General features: G+C 41.5%; 2 protein-coding genes and 3 non-coding genes across 5 annotated transcripts; all 5 read right to left on the reverse strand.

The window, feature by feature from the left end:
* Positions 1-4,822: 4,822 nt before the first annotated feature.
* Positions 4,823-8,698, reverse strand: kctd14 (potassium channel tetramerization domain containing 14). Its single transcript, XM_023270692.3, has 4 exons — positions 8,560-8,698; positions 7,324-7,548; positions 6,729-6,863; positions 4,823-5,931 (listed from the first exon to the last, which is right to left on the reverse strand). Exons 1-4 carry the CDS (start codon positions 8,608-8,610, stop codon positions 5,620-5,622), a joined length of 723 nt encoding a protein of 240 aa, XP_023126460.1. The 5' UTR covers positions 8,611-8,698; the 3' UTR covers positions 4,823-5,619.
* A 1,627-nt stretch (positions 8,699-10,325) lies between these two features.
* rps3 (ribosomal protein S3) lies at positions 10,326-15,624 on the reverse strand. The gene is made up of 7 exons (XM_023270681.3): positions 15,483-15,624; positions 13,823-13,953; positions 13,597-13,690; positions 12,606-12,700; positions 11,785-11,972; positions 11,493-11,695; positions 10,326-10,397 (listed from the first exon to the last, which is right to left on the reverse strand). The coding sequence occupies exons 1-6, from the start codon at positions 15,510-15,512 to the stop codon at positions 11,496-11,498; spliced, it is 738 nt and encodes a 245-aa protein (XP_023126449.1). The 5' UTR covers positions 15,513-15,624; the 3' UTR covers positions 10,326-10,397; positions 11,493-11,495.
* On the reverse strand, positions 10,663-10,808 carry LOC111568849 (small nucleolar RNA SNORD15). The gene has a single exon (XR_002746149.1). It is a non-coding gene; the product is annotated as a small nucleolar RNA SNORD15 (small nucleolar RNA).
* LOC111568850 (small nucleolar RNA SNORD15) lies at positions 12,385-12,531 on the reverse strand. Its single transcript, XR_002746150.1, has one exon. It is a non-coding gene; the product is annotated as a small nucleolar RNA SNORD15 (small nucleolar RNA).
* Positions 13,251-13,400, reverse strand: LOC111568851 (small nucleolar RNA SNORD15). The gene has a single exon (XR_002746151.1). It is a non-coding gene; the product is annotated as a small nucleolar RNA SNORD15 (small nucleolar RNA).
* Positions 15,625-17,348: the final 1,724 nt, after the last annotated feature.

The raw sequence follows: 17,348 nt of genomic DNA on the forward strand, positions 1-17,348 counted from the left end.
ATAAAAAGAACGTTTAACTGATGTTTATTCACTGTTTTACTAATAAAATATTTTATTGTTTCTCCTCACATTAATCCACCAGTTTCCATCATAAATCACTTTAGAGATTGTTCAAGAATCCACTTTTATTGTTTGATTTTGTTTCTTGTTTCAGGAAATAGAGTCTTAGAAAACTTTATTTTCAGGACAAATGATCTTTAAAACACTGAAAACTCTGACCACAGTTTTCCGTTAAAGGTGTGAAACGCCGCAGCATTCCTCCTCTGAGCTTCAACAGGACATCTGTCTGTGGTGGAAAAAGTTCATGTTGCAGAAAACAAAACTCAGAAGAACATTTCACTGATTATCCACAGAACAGTTAAAACCAGAGGTTAGAATCAAGCTAGAGGCTCTGTGAGGCTGAGCACAGATAAATGCTAATGTTAGCATGCTAACATGCTAATGCTTGATGCTAATGTTCTCCATCAGTGATTAGCTTGCTACCATCTGTTGGCTAAAGAACAGATCAGTGAAATGTCTTTAGTTTAGCAGATAGTTGGTTGGAACCAAAATGTGACCCAGTGGTGCTTATTAAAGATATTATTAATAAAGTTAAACTAATTATTTAACTAATTACTGAATAATCCAGGATAGTTTAGGTCAGTCTGATTAAATATCAGGTTATGCTGGTTTGATAAAAAAAATAATTCAACATAGTTCAAGCATAGTTTGTGTGGAAACCTGTACTGGGAAAGTAACCTGGTCAGGATCAGGCTAACGGTCAGGCTAACTGTCAGGCTAACGATCAGGCTAACTGTCAGGCTAACTACCACGCTAACGCTCATGCTACCCATGAGGCTAATTGTCTCAGTAAATAACTAAGTTGTTCTTTTACAGTGTGCAACTGTAAATGTTACACAGGTTTACTGGATCTACATCAACTATTTTCAACATTTTTACAGTTTTTGATCATTACTGTATTAAATTGTTGGATGTAGTTTTTGGTACACTTTCTGCCAGGTTTGAACAGTTTTTTCAGGATTTTTGAAATGTGTTTTTGCAGTCCATCCATCATCCATCTATCCATCCATCCATCCCTCCAGTGTTTCCTCTAGGATTTTTGTCAGCAGCGGCGGCAGGCTCTCCGGGGAGGCGAGAACCCCAGCAAGATAGTTATCTGTAGTACTCGCGAGTACCTGACACAGTGCAAGACTGCTTTGAAGGTGGAGACATGCGGCAGAAGTGTATTTGCGATGATTAAAAGAAAAAAAGAAATTTAAAGGAGCGGTGGCTTGGATCAGAATGAATGTAGAGGAAACCCTGCATCCATCCATCCATCCATCCATCTTCTTCCTCTTATCTGGGGTCGTGGAGGCAGCAGATGAAGCAGGTCATTCCAGACGTTCCTCCTCCCAGCAACACTTTCCAGTTCTTCCTAATGGATCCCGAGGCGTTCCCAGGCCAGATGAGATATATAATCCCTCCAGAGGGTTCTGGGTCTGCCCCGGGGTCTCCTCCCAGGAGGACGTGTTCAGAAAACCTCCAAAGGAAGTCTCCCTGGAGGATCTGAATCAGATGTCCAAACCACCTCAGCTGGTTCCTTTAGAGGTGAAGGATCAAAAAAAAAAAAAAAAAAAGAGGTGAAGGATCAGCAGCTCTACTCCGAGCTCCCTCTGGATGTCTGAGCTTCTCCCCCGATCTCTAAGGCTGAGCCCAGACACCCTACGGAGAAAGCTCATTTCAGACGCTTGTATCCACGATCTCATTCTTTGGGTTACTACCCAGAGCTCATGACCATAGGTGAGGGTTGGAACGTAGATGGATGGTAAACTGAGAGCTTCTCCTTGAGGTTCAGCTCCCTCTTCACCACGACGGTTCGGTACAACTCCTTCATTACTGCTGACGCTGCACCAATCCTCCTGTCCATCTCTAGCTCCATTTTCCCATCACTCATGAACAAGATCCTGAGATACTTGAACTCCTTCTCTTGGGGAAGCAACTCCCCCCCCAACCCAGAGGGAGCAATCCACCGGTTTCCATCAGAGAACCATGTCCTCAGACTTGGAGGTTCTGATCCACATCCCCACCGCTTCACACTCGGCTGCACACTGCTCCAGTGCTGCTGAAGGTCTGAGGAACCAACAGAACCACATCATCTGCAAAAAGCAGAGATCCTGAGGTCCCCAAACCAGACACCCTCCTCACCCCAGCTGTAGCTTGAGATCCATGAAGACCACAAACAGGATCAGAGACAAGGGGCAGCCCTGGAGGAGTCCAACACCCACTGGAAACTAGTCTGACTTTGTGCTGAGTATGTGGACACAGCTCTCACATTGGTTCTACAGGGATCCAATGACTCGTATCAGACAGCCTGGTACCCCATACTCCCTCAGTACCCCATACTCCCTCAGTACCCCATACTCCCTCAGTACCCCATACTCCCTCAGTACCCCATACTCCCTTAGTATCCCCCACAGAACCCCTCGGGGGACACGGTCGTAGGCCTTCTCCAGATCCACAAAACACATGTAGAGTGGCTGGTGGAACTCCCATGACCCTCTCAGCAGCTGATTCACTGTTCCACGACCAGGACGGAATCCGCATTGCTCCTCCTGAATCTGAGGTTTTACAATCAGTCAGAGCCTCCCTTCCAGCACCCTAGGGTAAACTTTCCCGGGGAGGCTGAGAAGTGTGATACCCCGGTAGTTGGAACACACTCTTTGGTCCCCCTTTTTAAAAATGGGAACCACCACCCCGGTCTGCCACTCCACAGCACTGTACCTGATGTCCATGAGACATTAAAGAGACATATCAGCCAAGACAGTCCAACAATGTCCAGAGCCTTCAGCATCTCAGGGAGGATCTCGTCCACACCTGGCACCACTGAGGAGCTTCTTAACTACCTCAGTGACCTCTACCATGTATATGGATGAAGGTTCCCCCGAGTCTTCGGGTTCTGCCGCCTCCACAGAGGGCGTGTTTACCGGGTTCCGGAGTTCCTCAAAATGCTCTTTCCACTGCCCGACAATGTCTCCAGTACAGGTCAACAGTTCTCCACCAGACTGTACGCAGCCTGGCTAAAGCCTTGCCTCCCCTTTCTGAGACGTCCAACGGTCACTGTACTATGGCTGATCCTGATTGGGATAGGCAAAAAGCAACATTTCACAGTGCTATAATGTATTTTTGGGAAATTATGAATTATTATTACCCCTCCCCCGCCTGACTTTTAGCTTCCACAACTGCAGCCCTTTTGGCCTCCTGGTACCCGTTGTATTACACTGTTTAACGTATATTTTTTGGCACATTTTCTGCCAGGTTTTAACAGTTTTTAAGGATATTTAAAACGTGTTTTTACAGTGTAAAGTCCAAACATTCCCATTTCTCTGTAATTAAACTGTAGCTGTGAATGTGTGAAGCTTCAACAGAAGTCGACAGTTTCATTGATCTGAAGTCTTCAAACTGTCATTTTATCATAGAAGAGACTTTTCACAGGTTTCATCAACTTGTTTTTACTTCTCGTCTTGAACACAGCAGCAGGACGATTAACTGAGCTGTAGGCGTCGATGCCCTGAAAACCTGTTTATGCTGCAATCAGACAGGAAGTGGTCAGACATGAAGACACGAAGCTGTAAACACCATGAATACCCAGAAAACACTCAGTAAAACTCTATTAAAACCCTATAAACTCTGTTAGAATGCTATTAAAAGTCTGTTAAAAGTCAGTAACCTCTATAAAAACTCTATTAAAAATCTGCAAAACTCTGTTAAAGTCTATGAACTCTATGAACTCAGTTAAAGCTCTGTTAAAGTCTATAAATTGCATAAGTGTGGAAACTGCCAGTTCTGCGGTGAACTCTGCTGGTTCAACTCTTCTGTTTTCTGACCTTTATGACTCATCTTCATGCGTCTTGTGGTTCATTAGTCGCTGACGGAGAGTTTTTCACCAGGACAACATGAAGAACACCTTCACCGCTCAGGAGATGAACAACAAACAAGCTGCATTCAGCTGTTTTTTTTTCAGTTTAACTTTATTACTGGTTGAAATTTATCGTCCAGACGGTGAATATTTTCTAAGCACTGATTAAACTAAAACAAACTCTGGTGTTCCTCAGGGTTCAGTTTTAGGTCCTCCGTGTTTTTACCTCCACATGCTGCCATCCTCAGTTACGCTGACGACACTCAGCTGTACATCAGTGTTCTGATGACCAGTCCATGCCTTGACTTGTATTTTACAGGAGAACCTTCAGGACCAACCTGAAGTCTTAGTTATCCGTGGTGGAACTCAGAGAGAAACTTCACATGAAACTTCAGAACTGACTGAAACCTGTGAACCAATAAAAACCCTCCTGAAACTGCTAGAACCCTCAGGTCTGCTGGTCTTTTAATTAAAGCCAGAACAAGAACCTCACAGTGCTGTTCTCATGGTCCATGTTTGTGGAACAGACGTCATGAAGATTTGAGGCTGCAGAACGTGGTGACGTTTTATACAAACTAGTAAACGTCAGAACAATAAAGGCGCCAACTAGAACCAATAATGGTTCCTTACAGTGACACCGTAGAAGATCCACCTTTAGCTCAGTTCTGCTAAGAACCTCCAAACATGCCTTGATGATCCATTAAAGGTTCTCCAAAGAAGCAAACATAGTGTCTTTAAGGAACCATTTTGTAAAAAGTTCTTTAAAGAACCCCAAAGTGCCTGATAGGGGCATCATAAAGGGTTCTCAGAAGAACTTCGGTAAAATTGGGTTCAGGTAGAAAAAGGTTTCTCTTCAAAAAAGTTTGACTAAGATTTGTGAAAAAGAGTTGATTAAAGTCAAACATAAACCTGGAAAAGAAACAGAACTCAGGTTGATAAAATGTATTTTTTATTTGTTTTAAAGAAGTAAAGAGATAAAAATAAAAACTGTTTTTAAACCACAGAATCACAAACAGAGGCTCTACTGACCTCTGGTGGCCAAAACGGATCCAAACCAAAATAAATTAGAAAATGGTTCCTTCAGAACAGAAAAACTGGTTCTTTAAAGAACTTTTCTAGATACTTCGTCATGGACCCACATGGTTCTGACTGACACCAGGACTTGATGACGGCTTGAGTCATTCGTAAGAAAAAACATCTCAGGAATTGTAGGAATGTGTCATTTTGGACAGTTCTGAGCGACTTAAACAGATTTTCACGATTTTTCGTCATTTTGGACTAAATAAGTCACGTTGGAGAATAGTTGAGTCACTCAGGACATGTTTTTATCATCTGTGGAGGCGTCACCACCAAGTGAGTTTATAAATGTTAGCGTCACCACCAGGTGAAAGTGGAGATGCTACCACCAGGTGAAGGTGGAAATGGAACCACCAGGTGAAGGTGGAGATGGAACCAGCAGGTGAAGGTGGAGATGCTACCACCAGGTGAAGGTGGAAATGGAACCACCAGGTGAAGGTGGAGCTGCTACCACCAGGTGAAGGTGGAGATGGAACCACCAGGTGAAGGTGGAGATGGAACCACCAGGTGAAAGTGGAAATGGAACCACCAGGTGAAGCTGGAAATGGAACCACCAGGTGAAGGTGGAGATAGAACCACCAGGTGAAGGTGGAGATGGAACCACCAGGTGAAAGTGGAGATGGAACCACCAGATGAAGGTGGAGATGCTACCACCAGGTGAAGGTGAGCCTGTAGAAGTAGTCGTAGCTCCGGGACATGAAGCTCCTCTCCATGACGTGAGGCTGGATCTCCACCCGGTAGCCTTGACTCTCGATGTCCATCTTCACACAGTCCAGCAGGTCCCGGGCCGACGGAGACGCCGTCCACGGACCAAACGTCACCACTGACTCCTTGTCCGCCTCCAGGCAGCTGATGGCATCTTCATAGAAACCCACATCGTCCTTGGACGGCAGAACGCAGATCATGATAGTGGAGCGACGGGCGGCGACGGCCTCAGCTCGGGCGATCCGGATCAGAACCTGGAGAACAGGGGACATGGTTACACATCTTTAGAACTGGAGGATCATTCTGATTTGAACACTCAGATCCAGAACCTGCCGGAGGGTTTGAATGCAGATCTTCTCAACAATAAATCACCAAAAAGACGATTTATCAGCCAGAAACTAGAAAATCACTAAGAATGATTCTTCATTAATATAGAACGTGTTCTGTAGAGAAAATGATCGAAACCTGGGATTAAAATCAGGATCTTTTATCTAAAAAAGTCGTCTACATGTTTCGTTTAAACTTTCACTCAAGCCAGATTCTGTAAAAACTAAACATTCTGAATTTTGGTGCGACTAAGAAGTGATCAGAGAATGACAGAAACACAAATCTGAACTAAACTAGAACCGCAAACAGTTCAACATCTCCAGAACGTCTCCATGCTGAAGACATCTATGGATGTCTGCAGACACGTTGGACATGATGGTCCAGGTTTGGACCAAAGAAATAATCAAAGGAAGGTTGAGTTCTTCTGGTTTCCATCGTTCTAATTGACAGAAGAACATCTCCGGGTTCTCTTTCCTTCATGATGTTCTGGTTCCACAGAACTGCAGGATTTTAGATTAAAACATGCACCACAGTGGAACCAGTGGAACCACAATGGAAATAGTGGAACCACAGTGGAACCACAGTGGAACCAGTGGAACCAGTAGAACCACAGTGGAACCACAATGGAACCAGTGGAACCACAGTGGAACAAGTGGAACCACAGTGGAACCAGTGGAGGCTCTGCAGTGGAACCAGTGGAGGTTCTGCAGTGGCAGCAGCTCACCTCGATGTTCTCCTGGTAATGTGGGACTCTGGACAGGAACTGCTGCCGACCGACCAGCTCTCCAAACAGCTGAGGAGTTTCCTCCAGACGTTTGATGAGAGCCGTGATGTTGTAGAAGAGCGCCTCCCGGTGGACCTGCAGGAAACACACCTGATACATGAGGTTCTGGACCAATCACAGCCAAGGACTTCACAAAGTTTCATTATTTAGAGCTTTGGACCCATAAAGTTCCTGTCAGTGTTTATATCTGGATGGATCCCGGTTTCTACTAAAATACAGCCTTTAGTCCACATTTCTCCAACTTTAGAGGCTCTAACATCAGTAGAACCTGATGGAGGAAAGTTTTTAGATGTTTGAACCATTGGTAGGAACCAGAACCTGGAGTTCATAGAGGTCTAGATGTTTCATATAGGTCTAGATGTTCATAGAGGTCTAGATGTTCATAGAGGTCTAGATGTTCATAGAGGTCTAGGTGTTCATAGAGGTCTAGATGTTCTTAGAGGTCTAGATGTTGGTGGTAAGTGTTCAGAGCTCCAGGCTGCTTCATGTGGACCTCCTAATGTTCTCTAATCTACACCTGACAGCTGAGTCAGACCTCCTCGATGTTCTCCGTTGGAAGTGTCTCTGATCTCATGAACTCCAGCAGAGCTCCAAAGTGTGATCCGTCGCGGTCAATGAAGAAGCGTCCCTGAGCATCGGTTCTCGGTTTGATCTGTCCATTAAACATCTCGGCCAGCTTGGAGTCGGGGTGTCTTCTGAGCGTGCTCATTGTGGAGCTGAACAGGTGACCTCCGACATTCAGGTGGACCACAGGAGAGAACTGAAAGCAGGAAGTAGAGCATGTTAAAGACCTTCTCAACCCTCCTGCTGGTGTTTCTCACTTTTCTATTTAAAAAAGTCTAAAAACTATAAATTAATCAGAAACATCCCATAAACAGTTCTGTAGTCCTAATGCAGGGTTCTGGTCCATCCTACTATCTGGTTCCTGTCTCTGCTCTGTCCTCTACTGGAGAATGAAGGCAAAAAGGCCAAAAAAAATAGATTTTTAAAAAATCTAAAATACATTTTAAAACAGAATAAAATATCAAAACAATATAAAAACAAACATTTCAGAAAAACATGTCAAACAACATAAAAAGCAGAAAATCTTTATGTTAAAATATTAACAAAATACTTCATATCAAGAATTAAATTTTTTTAAATCTCAAAAAAATATCAAAATATATTTAAAAATAGTGACATAGTGAAGTCAAAATATTTGAAAAAATATCAAAAACATGTCTAAAAATATACACATTTTATTTAAAATAATATAAACATTAAAATGAAAACAAATATATAAAAAGATTATTTATTAGATGATGATGTAACTATGATGTAAAAGTTTTTTTTTAATCATCTACTGGAAGATAACTGCAGTAAATAAGTAAAATATTCCCCTCTGATGTGGTAAAAAGTATAAAATACTGCAGTACTAGTAATTCAGTGTAGTACTTCAGTACTCGAGTATTTGAGGTATTTTCCAGCTCTGTTTAAACATGAATGTGGAAATGAACCAAGTTCACCTGCACATAAAACCTGGAGAACTTATCTCTGAGATGAAGTACTCCAGTACAAGCACTTTAAACTGCATCAGAGTACTTAGTACTCGAGTATTTCAGTTACTTTCAGCAGGTTTTAATCTTCAAACTTCCAGAAAATATCTGCAGTGAAAAGTTGCTGAAGCAGAATGAAGGTGTGTCTGCTGCCGCCTCTCCACAGGTGAGTTTCAGGTGAGTCTCAGCTCTGTGCTTCAACAAACATCCAGGCTGTCGGTAAAAACAGTTCTTACCGGAGCTGCAGAAGAAATCAGCTTCTCAGGTGTTTGTTCTGGAAAGCTCATGGTGGACAGGTGAGTCGACAGGTGAGAGCAGCTGGACAGGTAGGACACAGGGGGTGTGGCCTAACCCAGACCTGCTGCCTCTTACCTGCAGAGGTGTCACTCTGCTGCAGATCCTGAAGCTTTTCTTCAACATCCATCCATCCATCCATTATCTATACACCACTTAATCCTCACTAGGGTCGCGGGGGGGGGGGCTGGAGTCTATCCCAGCTGACTCAGGTGAAGGCAGGGGACACCCTAGACAGGTCACCAGTCTGTCACAGGGCTACATGCAGAGACAAACAATCACTCTCACATTCACACCTACGGGCAATTTAGAATGATCAATTAACCTCAGCATATTTTTGGACTGTGGGAGGAAGCCGGAGTACCCGGAGAAAACCCACGCATGCACAGGGAGAACATGCAAACTCCATGCAGAAAGATCCCGGGAAAGCCGGGACGCGAACCAGGGACCTTCTTGCTGCAAGGCGAAAGTGCTAACCACTACCCCACTGTGCAGCCCCTTTTCTTCAACATTTAAATCCTAAAAGCTGAATTATTTTATTATTAAACATTAGTGTGTTCACATAAATGTCAGAAATAAATTTATATTTTACTGCTGGTCTGAACATTAATATTTAAAATGGTCGGATTGATTTATAGAATATATAATATTCTGGTGTTTGTATTTAAATAATTATGTAAAATAAGAACATCTTAATAGTAAAATTAAAATGATTATACTCTTAGTCAGATGGATGTTTTATAGAATCTTGCAGGTATTTAATATTTTAGGGTTTTAACCTTCATATTCTATTTATTGAGCTGTAAGTCATGGTTTTATTTTTATATCATTATGATGCATTTTAGTGCTTCTAACATTTTATTCCAGAAACAAACCAGCTGATTAAAACTACATGAACAGAAATACTCAGTACTACTGAGTTTTAGTACTTCATTAAATATTAGCTGAATCTCTGGAACCAGAAACGAAGCAGAGTGAGACCTCTGTCCTCACCTGTCAGGTAGCCGTCATGTGACTCTCTGATGACGTTATTCTGGCCTGAGTCACTCTTCAAGGTTTCCAACACATTCATTAAAGTGTCAGAGAAATTAAATTCTATTTTTGCTGCTTCCAGCTCTTCATAAAGACTAAAAAATAAGGATAAAAATAAAATATCTGACAACGTAACTCTGTAAGACCCAAATATAGAAAAAAATGAATTTTTAAAAAAAACTACGTATGAAAAAATAGACAATGAGCAAAAATTTTATTTTATATATATATATATATATATATATATATATATATATATATATATATACATACACACATATATATATAAAAAAACCCAAATATAGAAACAAACTAAACTAGAAATAAAAAAATTATATAAATAGAAAATTAGCTGATGTGTTTTTGCAAGTGGGTTTTAAACAGATAAAAACTATATATACACACACACACATATATATATACACTGTAACCCTACACTAGAATATACATAAAATACTCAAAATGTCCCAAAACACAAGCTAATAAAATATACATTAAAAAAACATTTAACAAGCATCAAAAATATTCAAGAATGTCAAAAATCAAAATTTCATCACATTTAAAAACCCTAAAAACTGAAAATATAAAAACTCCATCTGATTTTAAATAGTTAAAGTATTTTTGTAGCAGCGTTTGTTCTGATCTTAGAGTGAAAACAGGATTCATGACAACAGGACAGGATTTTCCAGATTTTATTGGTTTTGTACACAAAAATCAGTTTTGCTTCCATCTGGTGAAACGGTAGAACCTGGAAAACACAAAGAACAGAGTTAGAACCAGAGAGCACATTAAATCCCACAGGTTCGTCTCAGATAGTTCAGTTACTGCTTGGTTCTCCTCAGGAACCTTCAACTCTTCATTCTAGTCTGGATCAGAGAACGTTCAGACTGAAGCAGCTTCTGGAAAAGCTTCCAATGAACAAGTTAAAAACAAGAAAACCAGTTTGGTTCTACTGCTGGAACCAGGTTCTCCTCAGAGCTACTTCAGTCTAACTGTCTGTCTCCAGATCCAGTCCTTCTCAGACAAATGCCTCAATGTCTTCAACTGAAAGTTCCTCTGATCTGAAGAACCGGAGCAGAACCACAGAACGTGGATCTGAACCAGAGAGCAGCAGAACCAGACAGAACCAGTCCGACTCGTCATCGTATCATCACTGAAGGACTGAAGCTGAGGTTTCTCAACATTGACCTGTTCTCTGAGCCTCTGGTGGAACCAGCAGCAGGTTGGTATCTTCTGGAGGTACCGACCCTGGAGACCCTTCAGGTCCAGATGGTGGAACTACTACTACCTGGTCTACTTCCAGGTTCCCACTTCAGTTTGATTCATAGAGAACCAGTCAGAGTTCAGATCATCTCCAGACGCTTTAAGAACCCATAAGGCCGGAACTCCAAGAGACAGAAGTCCTTTAACAGGAAGGAACGTTGATAGAACCCATCCCATTCTAAATGTTGGCTAAAATCAGATTCTACATCTGCAGAGTTCAAGAACACCTCCTCCAGCTTTCTAATCCTTCATCTGAACACATTAAAAGGTTCTCCTCTTCACCGTCCACCTGGTACCGCTCTAGAACCCTACAGGAAACAACCTCTGGGTACAGGTGTATCTAGAACCCTACCTGTTACGCCGTAGGTACAGGTGTGTCTAGAACCCTACCTGTTAGGCGGTGGGTACAGGTGTATGTAGAACCCTACCTGTTAGGCCGTAGGTACAGGTGTATCCAGAACCCTACATGTTAGGCGGTGGGTACAGGTGTATCTAGAACCCTACCTGTTAGGCAGTGGGTACAGGTGTATCTAGAACCCTACCTGTTAGACCGTAGGTACAGGTGTATCTAGAACCCTACCTGTTAGGCGGTGGGTACAGGTGTTCCCTGGGGCATGACAGGAACCTCAGGCTTGGCCCCCTTCTGTTCAGACATGGGTGTGGTAGGGAGGGTCTCCTCTTTGGGTTCCACGATGCTGACGTGGTCTGGGAGGGGCTTCTTGGGGCCGATCTTCCCACTGGGGTCCCACGGCAGCATGATCTTCACCTTGATGCCCAGAACACCTGAGAACAACCATTAGTGGAGGTCAGAGAGCAGGCGGCAGTGACTGGCTGTTACTGTGACAGGTAGCCAATCAGAGAGCTGGACTCACCCTGCCTCAGCAGAACGTGGCGGACCGCCGTGTCCACGTAGTAGTTGACCGGATCTCCACTGTGGATCATCAAACCGTCCACGAACTTCATGGATTTGGCTCTCTGACCTCTGAGCTTCCCAGAAACCACCACCTCACAGCCCTTAGCCCCGCTCTCCATGATGAACCTCAGCACTCCATAGCAGGCCCTGGAGAACCACAGAATAAATACTCAGGTTTACATCTAGAACATGTGGAGTCCTGGTAAAGCAGCAGCACTCTGGGTACCAACAGGTTTATTAATCCAGAGGGAAAGTCAAAAGAAACGTTTCAATGTAAAAATAAATCTTAAATAAAGCATCTTCATCTGACCCAACGATAGAGCCGATGGAAGCATTTCTAAGTTTAGCGACAACGGACCAGTTCTAATGGGCTTCATGACGAGGTTCTGGGCTGCTAACGAGCTCATTAATCAGACTGATTTGGTTGTAAGTATTAAAGGTGGACTACCTTCCTCTACAGTCCAGGCTTCAGTCTGTGTTCTATTTCTACATATTAAAGTTGAGTTAAAAGCAGAATCTTAGGTTCCAACGGGTCACGTTCTGCTTGTTCTGATCCAGTCCTTCTCAGACAAATGCCTCAGTGTCTTCAACTGAAAAGTTCTGCTGATCTGAAGAACCAGCGCAGAACCACAGAACGTGGATCTGAACCGGAGAGCAGCAGAACCAGACAGAATCATTCCGACTCGTCATCGTATCATCACTGAAGAACTGAAGCAACCGTTCCCTACATTAATATAACAGACATCTGCTCTACTAATAAATAATAATAATAATGTTCACCTGCGGACAGCCAGACCTCCCAGCAGTTTGTAGCGCAGAGACTCAGCCTGGGCGATGGCACAGAGCCCCCTGGTGGCCACCTTCTCAGCATAGAGCTGGAAACAGGAAACGTTAGTCAGCACTACACCTGTTCAGATTCCACACATCAGACGTTCTACTGGGTTCTAGGTTCCACATATCAGACGTTCTACTGGGTTCTAGACGGTCGCCGTAGAGACGGAAACTACTTTTACAAACAGCAAAACTGTAAAGAACAAACTAGGAGACAAAAAGAACAAAGAAGTTGATGAAATGTGGTCATTTTAAGGTTTCCTGATCAGCAGCACGTCAGATGAGTTGTTGGAGGACGGCTGGTTGGTTCTTTCTGTCTGTCCGATTACAAAAATGTAATCGACACCCATGCCCAAAACACAACAGGAAGTCGGCTATTTTGAATTATTTGTCATATTTTGGGCCATTTTTTGCATATTTTCTAAAGCTATAAACTCAAACAGGGCAACCCGACAGCAGCATCGGAGATCAAAAGTCTTCAAAATGTTCCACAAAAGTGCTTGGATTCCCCGAGCAGCAAGGATGCGAGGACCCATTCAACGCTGCTTGCAGCTTTAATTTGCTCCACTGAGGAACCTCTGCTGATGTCTGGACCCTTCTCAGACAAATGCCTCTGTGCCTTCATGTGGAGAGAACCTGCTGATCTGAGGAACTGGAGCAGAACCACAGAACGTGGACCTGAACCGGTACCCTGCAGAACCAGACCAGGTACTGCTCTGTCTCGTCATCGGATCATCACTGAAGGGAACCAGACAGGACCTCCTCTGGTTCTAGAAGGAGATGCAGCAGACGGCACTAGACTCAGACCTCAGGAGAACATCTGTCTCTTCTAAAGAACACCAGACTGGACCTTCTGGAACCAGCTTTAGCACCAGACTGGACTTTACCGACATTAAAGCAGAAAAGGTTTTAAATAACGGCTTTATTTACGGTTACTTACCTCTACACTGCCCTCAGGGAAGCCGAACCTCTTCTGGACCACGGCAGTCAGCTCTCTGATGCGACGGCCTTTTTCTCCCAGAACATTCTGGGTCCTGAAAAAGTTCAGCTGAGGTCAAGAAACATCCCCTGAGCTGAATCCATCCAGCAGAAGACGGACTGTATTTAATATTGTGTGTAGGAACAGAAACACATTTAGGCGGGCTGTGTTTAATGTTTGGGCTCACCTTGTGGCCAGGATGATTATCTCGGTTCTGGTGGGAGTCACTCGGACCTCCACACCAGAGTATCCATCCTCAGCCAGCTCACGAGTCAGGAACTCGTTCAGCTCGGCCTTGAAGATGCCGTCTGCGACGAACTGTGGAGGGAAATGACAGAACGGCGTCAGAGAAGCTAACGGAACCGACCGAACAGGTTAGTCAGAAAATCACCAAAACACCTGGTGAAGAATCTCTGATTAAGCTTTAAACTCAGTAAGATTTGAACTGAAACTAGACTGTAGAAACATCACGTCAGAAATACATCACGTTAAAATTATTTGCTCCACGTGAATCAGAAAATGAAATGACTTAAAACACATTAAACATCTCCTGTCCTCCTGAAGCTCTATAAATGATCAGAGACGTAAGCTTCAGCTCCACACAGGAAATAAAGACCAACAGGAAACTACCGGCTTTACATCAACTCTGAACCTGAAGGCTAGATAAAGGTTGGCACAGCAAAGAAATTATTTCATTGTATCTGCACAGAATTTAGAAATGTTAAAATAAGAAGCATCAGCTTTAAATATGACCCCTTATTTAGTTTTAAATCCTGGATATTAACTAGCCATGGATGGAAAGTCTGAAGCTCTTCAGACAGCAGGAACAGATAAATAATGTGTTTACTGTCCTGGTTTATAGTAAAACATGCTGGATTATTATTCTGGTTTAAAACATGCTCGGTTTATTTTTTATCCTAGTTTATTTATTAAAACATGCTGTGTTATTATTATTATGGTTTAATACATGCTGGGTTTATTTTTTATCCTGGTTTAAAACATACTGGGTTTATTTTTTATCCTGGTTTAAAACATGCTGGGTTTATTTTTTTATCCTGGTTTATAATAAAACATGCTGGCTTGATTTTTAATCCCGGTTTAAAACATTCTGGGTTTATTTTTTTTTTATCTTGGATTATTTATTAAAACATGCTGGATTATTATCGGGTTTTTTTTTTTTTTTTTTTTAAACTTAGCTCACGTATTAAAACATGCTGGGTTTATTTTCTATCCTGGTTTAAAACGTGCCGGGTTTCAGTCCCATCTGTTTATTCCAGTCAGCAAGTTTTTCAGGTTAAATCATGTTTAAGACTGAATTTAAACTGCAACAGAATGAAGCTACCAACAGAAAACCGTGACTTATTCAGTCTGCTGAGTTTTCTTACACGTATCTACTTGAATAAATTATAAAGACACGAGTATGTCTTTTAATGTGAGCTTTTATAAATAAACACGTGAATCTGTCTTTTAGCTGGTTTCTGTAGTTTTCTGTTGATTTATCCATGAAGCTAACCTGCTAGCTAAACACTAAACCAGTCTCAGAGAAAACCCTCAAACATTTCTCCAGTTTTAAGTCAGATATAAACTCCAGTAACCACCCTGGTTCACAGTTTTAATAAATAAAGGAGCTAAATGAAGCCGAACCTCTAGGTGCTAACGGCTAACAGCTAACAGCCATGTTACGGCCCAATCAGGACCACAATCTGCATCAATCCTGCCCGGACCGGAGTCGGAAGACCCCAGACCAGACCGAGACGACATCGACATGCTTCTGTCCGAACCACCGGGAGCCCATTTTCAGAGAAACCCGCCGCCCGTGTGAGTAAAAGGAGATAAAAGCCGCTAACCTTCCTCTTCTTGGAGATCTGCACCGCCATCTTCCAACAGCCGGAGACAGGAAAGGATGCGCTCAGGATGCGGAAATGCTTTTATACTAAAGCATGGACTTCCGCCGACATCATGTCCAGGCTGTCTGTGGGAATTGTAGTTTTTTGTTGATACAGAGGCCACACGCTTGTTGTCTTTAATGGATTAGTTTGAATTCTTGAATAACACACAAATATGTTTCATTTTACTTTTTGAGAACAGCAAAATTTTGACAATCAACCACACACAAAAAAAACCATTTCATTTACTAGGAGCACATAGATACCACACATAATACAACGTAAATACTACATAAATACCACATAAATACCACATAAATAATACATAATTACTACATAAATAGTACATAAATACCACATAAATAATACATAAATACCACATAAATACTACATGAATACCACATAAACACTACATAAATACTACATAAATACCACATAAATATTACATAAATAATACATAAATACCACATAAATACTACATAAATACCACATAAATACAACATAAATACCACAGGAATACCACATAAATACTACATGAATACCACATAAATACTACATAAATACCTCATAAACACTACCTAAATACTACATTAATAATACATAAATAACACGTAAATAAAAAATAAATACCACATATATACTACATAAATACCACATAAATGCTACATAAATACCACAAAAATACTACACAAATACCACATAAATACTAAATTAATACCACAGAAATACTACATAAATACCACATAAATGCTACATAAATACCAAATAAATAACACATAAATACTACATAAATACCACATAAATACCACATAAATACTACATAAATACCAAATAAATAACACATAAATACTACATAAATACAACATAAATACTAAATAAATACTACATAAATATTACATAAATACCACATATATACTACATAAATACCACATAAATACCACATAAATACTACACAAATACCACATAAATACTAAATAAATACCACATAAATACTACACAAACACCACATAAATACTAAATAAATACTAAATAAATACCACATAAATACTACATAAATACCACATAAATACTAAATAAATACGACATAAATACCACATAAATAATACATAAATACCACATAAATACTAAATAAATACGACATAAATATTACATAAATAAAGTTGTGCTCTCATGCCTCATATCAGATTTAAATAAATATATAAACTCATAAACCAGAAGAACATAAGCTATATTTTAATATTTTTTCTCTATATTTCTGTAGATCCAATAAACAGCCTCAATCATCTGGAGTCCGTTTCACGAAGCAGGTTCAACAAACTCTGAGTTTAACCCTGAACTCTGAGTTGATCTACTCTGAGATAGAAAACTCTGAGTTTTCGGTCTCACAACGGCTGATTTGAGTTGGTTTAATCAACTCGGAGTAGTTTCACCCAGAGTTAAGCGCGTGCACCACAACTCTGAAAAGCCAGTATCAATGGAGCGCCGATTCGACGAGTCACCATGGCAACGGGGAAGCGGAGGACTACACCGCTTGAATTGGAAATCTTAATGCGCTTATATAGCGAGTTTGAGCATGTTTTTAGAAAGAAGTGCAACACCTGCAGCTGCAAAAGAGAGGGAGACGGTGTGGGAGAACATTGCTGCCTGGGTCAATGCGTAAGTTTAAATCACAATAATATTACAGGAAAACTGTTTGAATAGTAGCCTATTAAGTTATTTCATTTAGGTGCAATCCCGCAGGGGAGAAACGCACGTGGCGGCAGCTTAAGATGAAATATAAAAACATTTTTAAAACAGGTAAGAAGTCGGCATAATCTCATGGAGCTA

The sequence above is a fragment of the Amphiprion ocellaris genome, chromosome 7 (assembly GCF_022539595.1).
Source record: "Amphiprion ocellaris isolate individual 3 ecotype Okinawa chromosome 7, ASM2253959v1, whole genome shotgun sequence".
Taxonomy (NCBI): domain Eukaryota; kingdom Metazoa; phylum Chordata; class Actinopteri; family Pomacentridae; genus Amphiprion; species Amphiprion ocellaris.

What these genes read in the sequence shown, in the direction of transcription:
- rps3 (XM_023270681.3), bottom strand. Translation starts at nt 15,512, where the DNA reads ATGGCGGTGCAGATCTCCAAGAAGAGGAAG. An exon ending in GGAGGTCTGGCTGTCCGCAG is followed by an intron (nt 11,973 to 12,605) that starts GTGAACATTATT and finishes GTGGTTCTCCAG; the next exon opens with GGCCTGCTATGGAGTGCTGA. An exon ending in CCACGTTCTGCTGAGGCAGG is followed by an intron (nt 11,696 to 11,784) that starts GTGAGTCCAGCT and finishes GGTTGTTCTCAG; the next exon opens with GTGTTCTGGGCATCAAGGTG.
- kctd14 (XM_023270692.3), bottom strand. Translation starts at nt 8,610, where the DNA reads ATGAGCTTTCCAGAACAAACACCTGAGAAGCTGATTTCTTCTGCAGCT. An exon ending in TGATTTCTTCTGCAGCTCCG is followed by an intron (nt 7,549 to 8,559) that starts GTAAGAACTGTT and finishes TCCTGCTTTCAG; the next exon opens with TTCTCTCCTGTGGTCCACCT. An exon ending in CAACGGAGAACATCGAGGAG is followed by an intron (nt 6,864 to 7,323) that starts GTCTGACTCAGC and finishes TGTTTCCTGCAG; the next exon opens with GTCCACCGGGAGGCGCTCTT.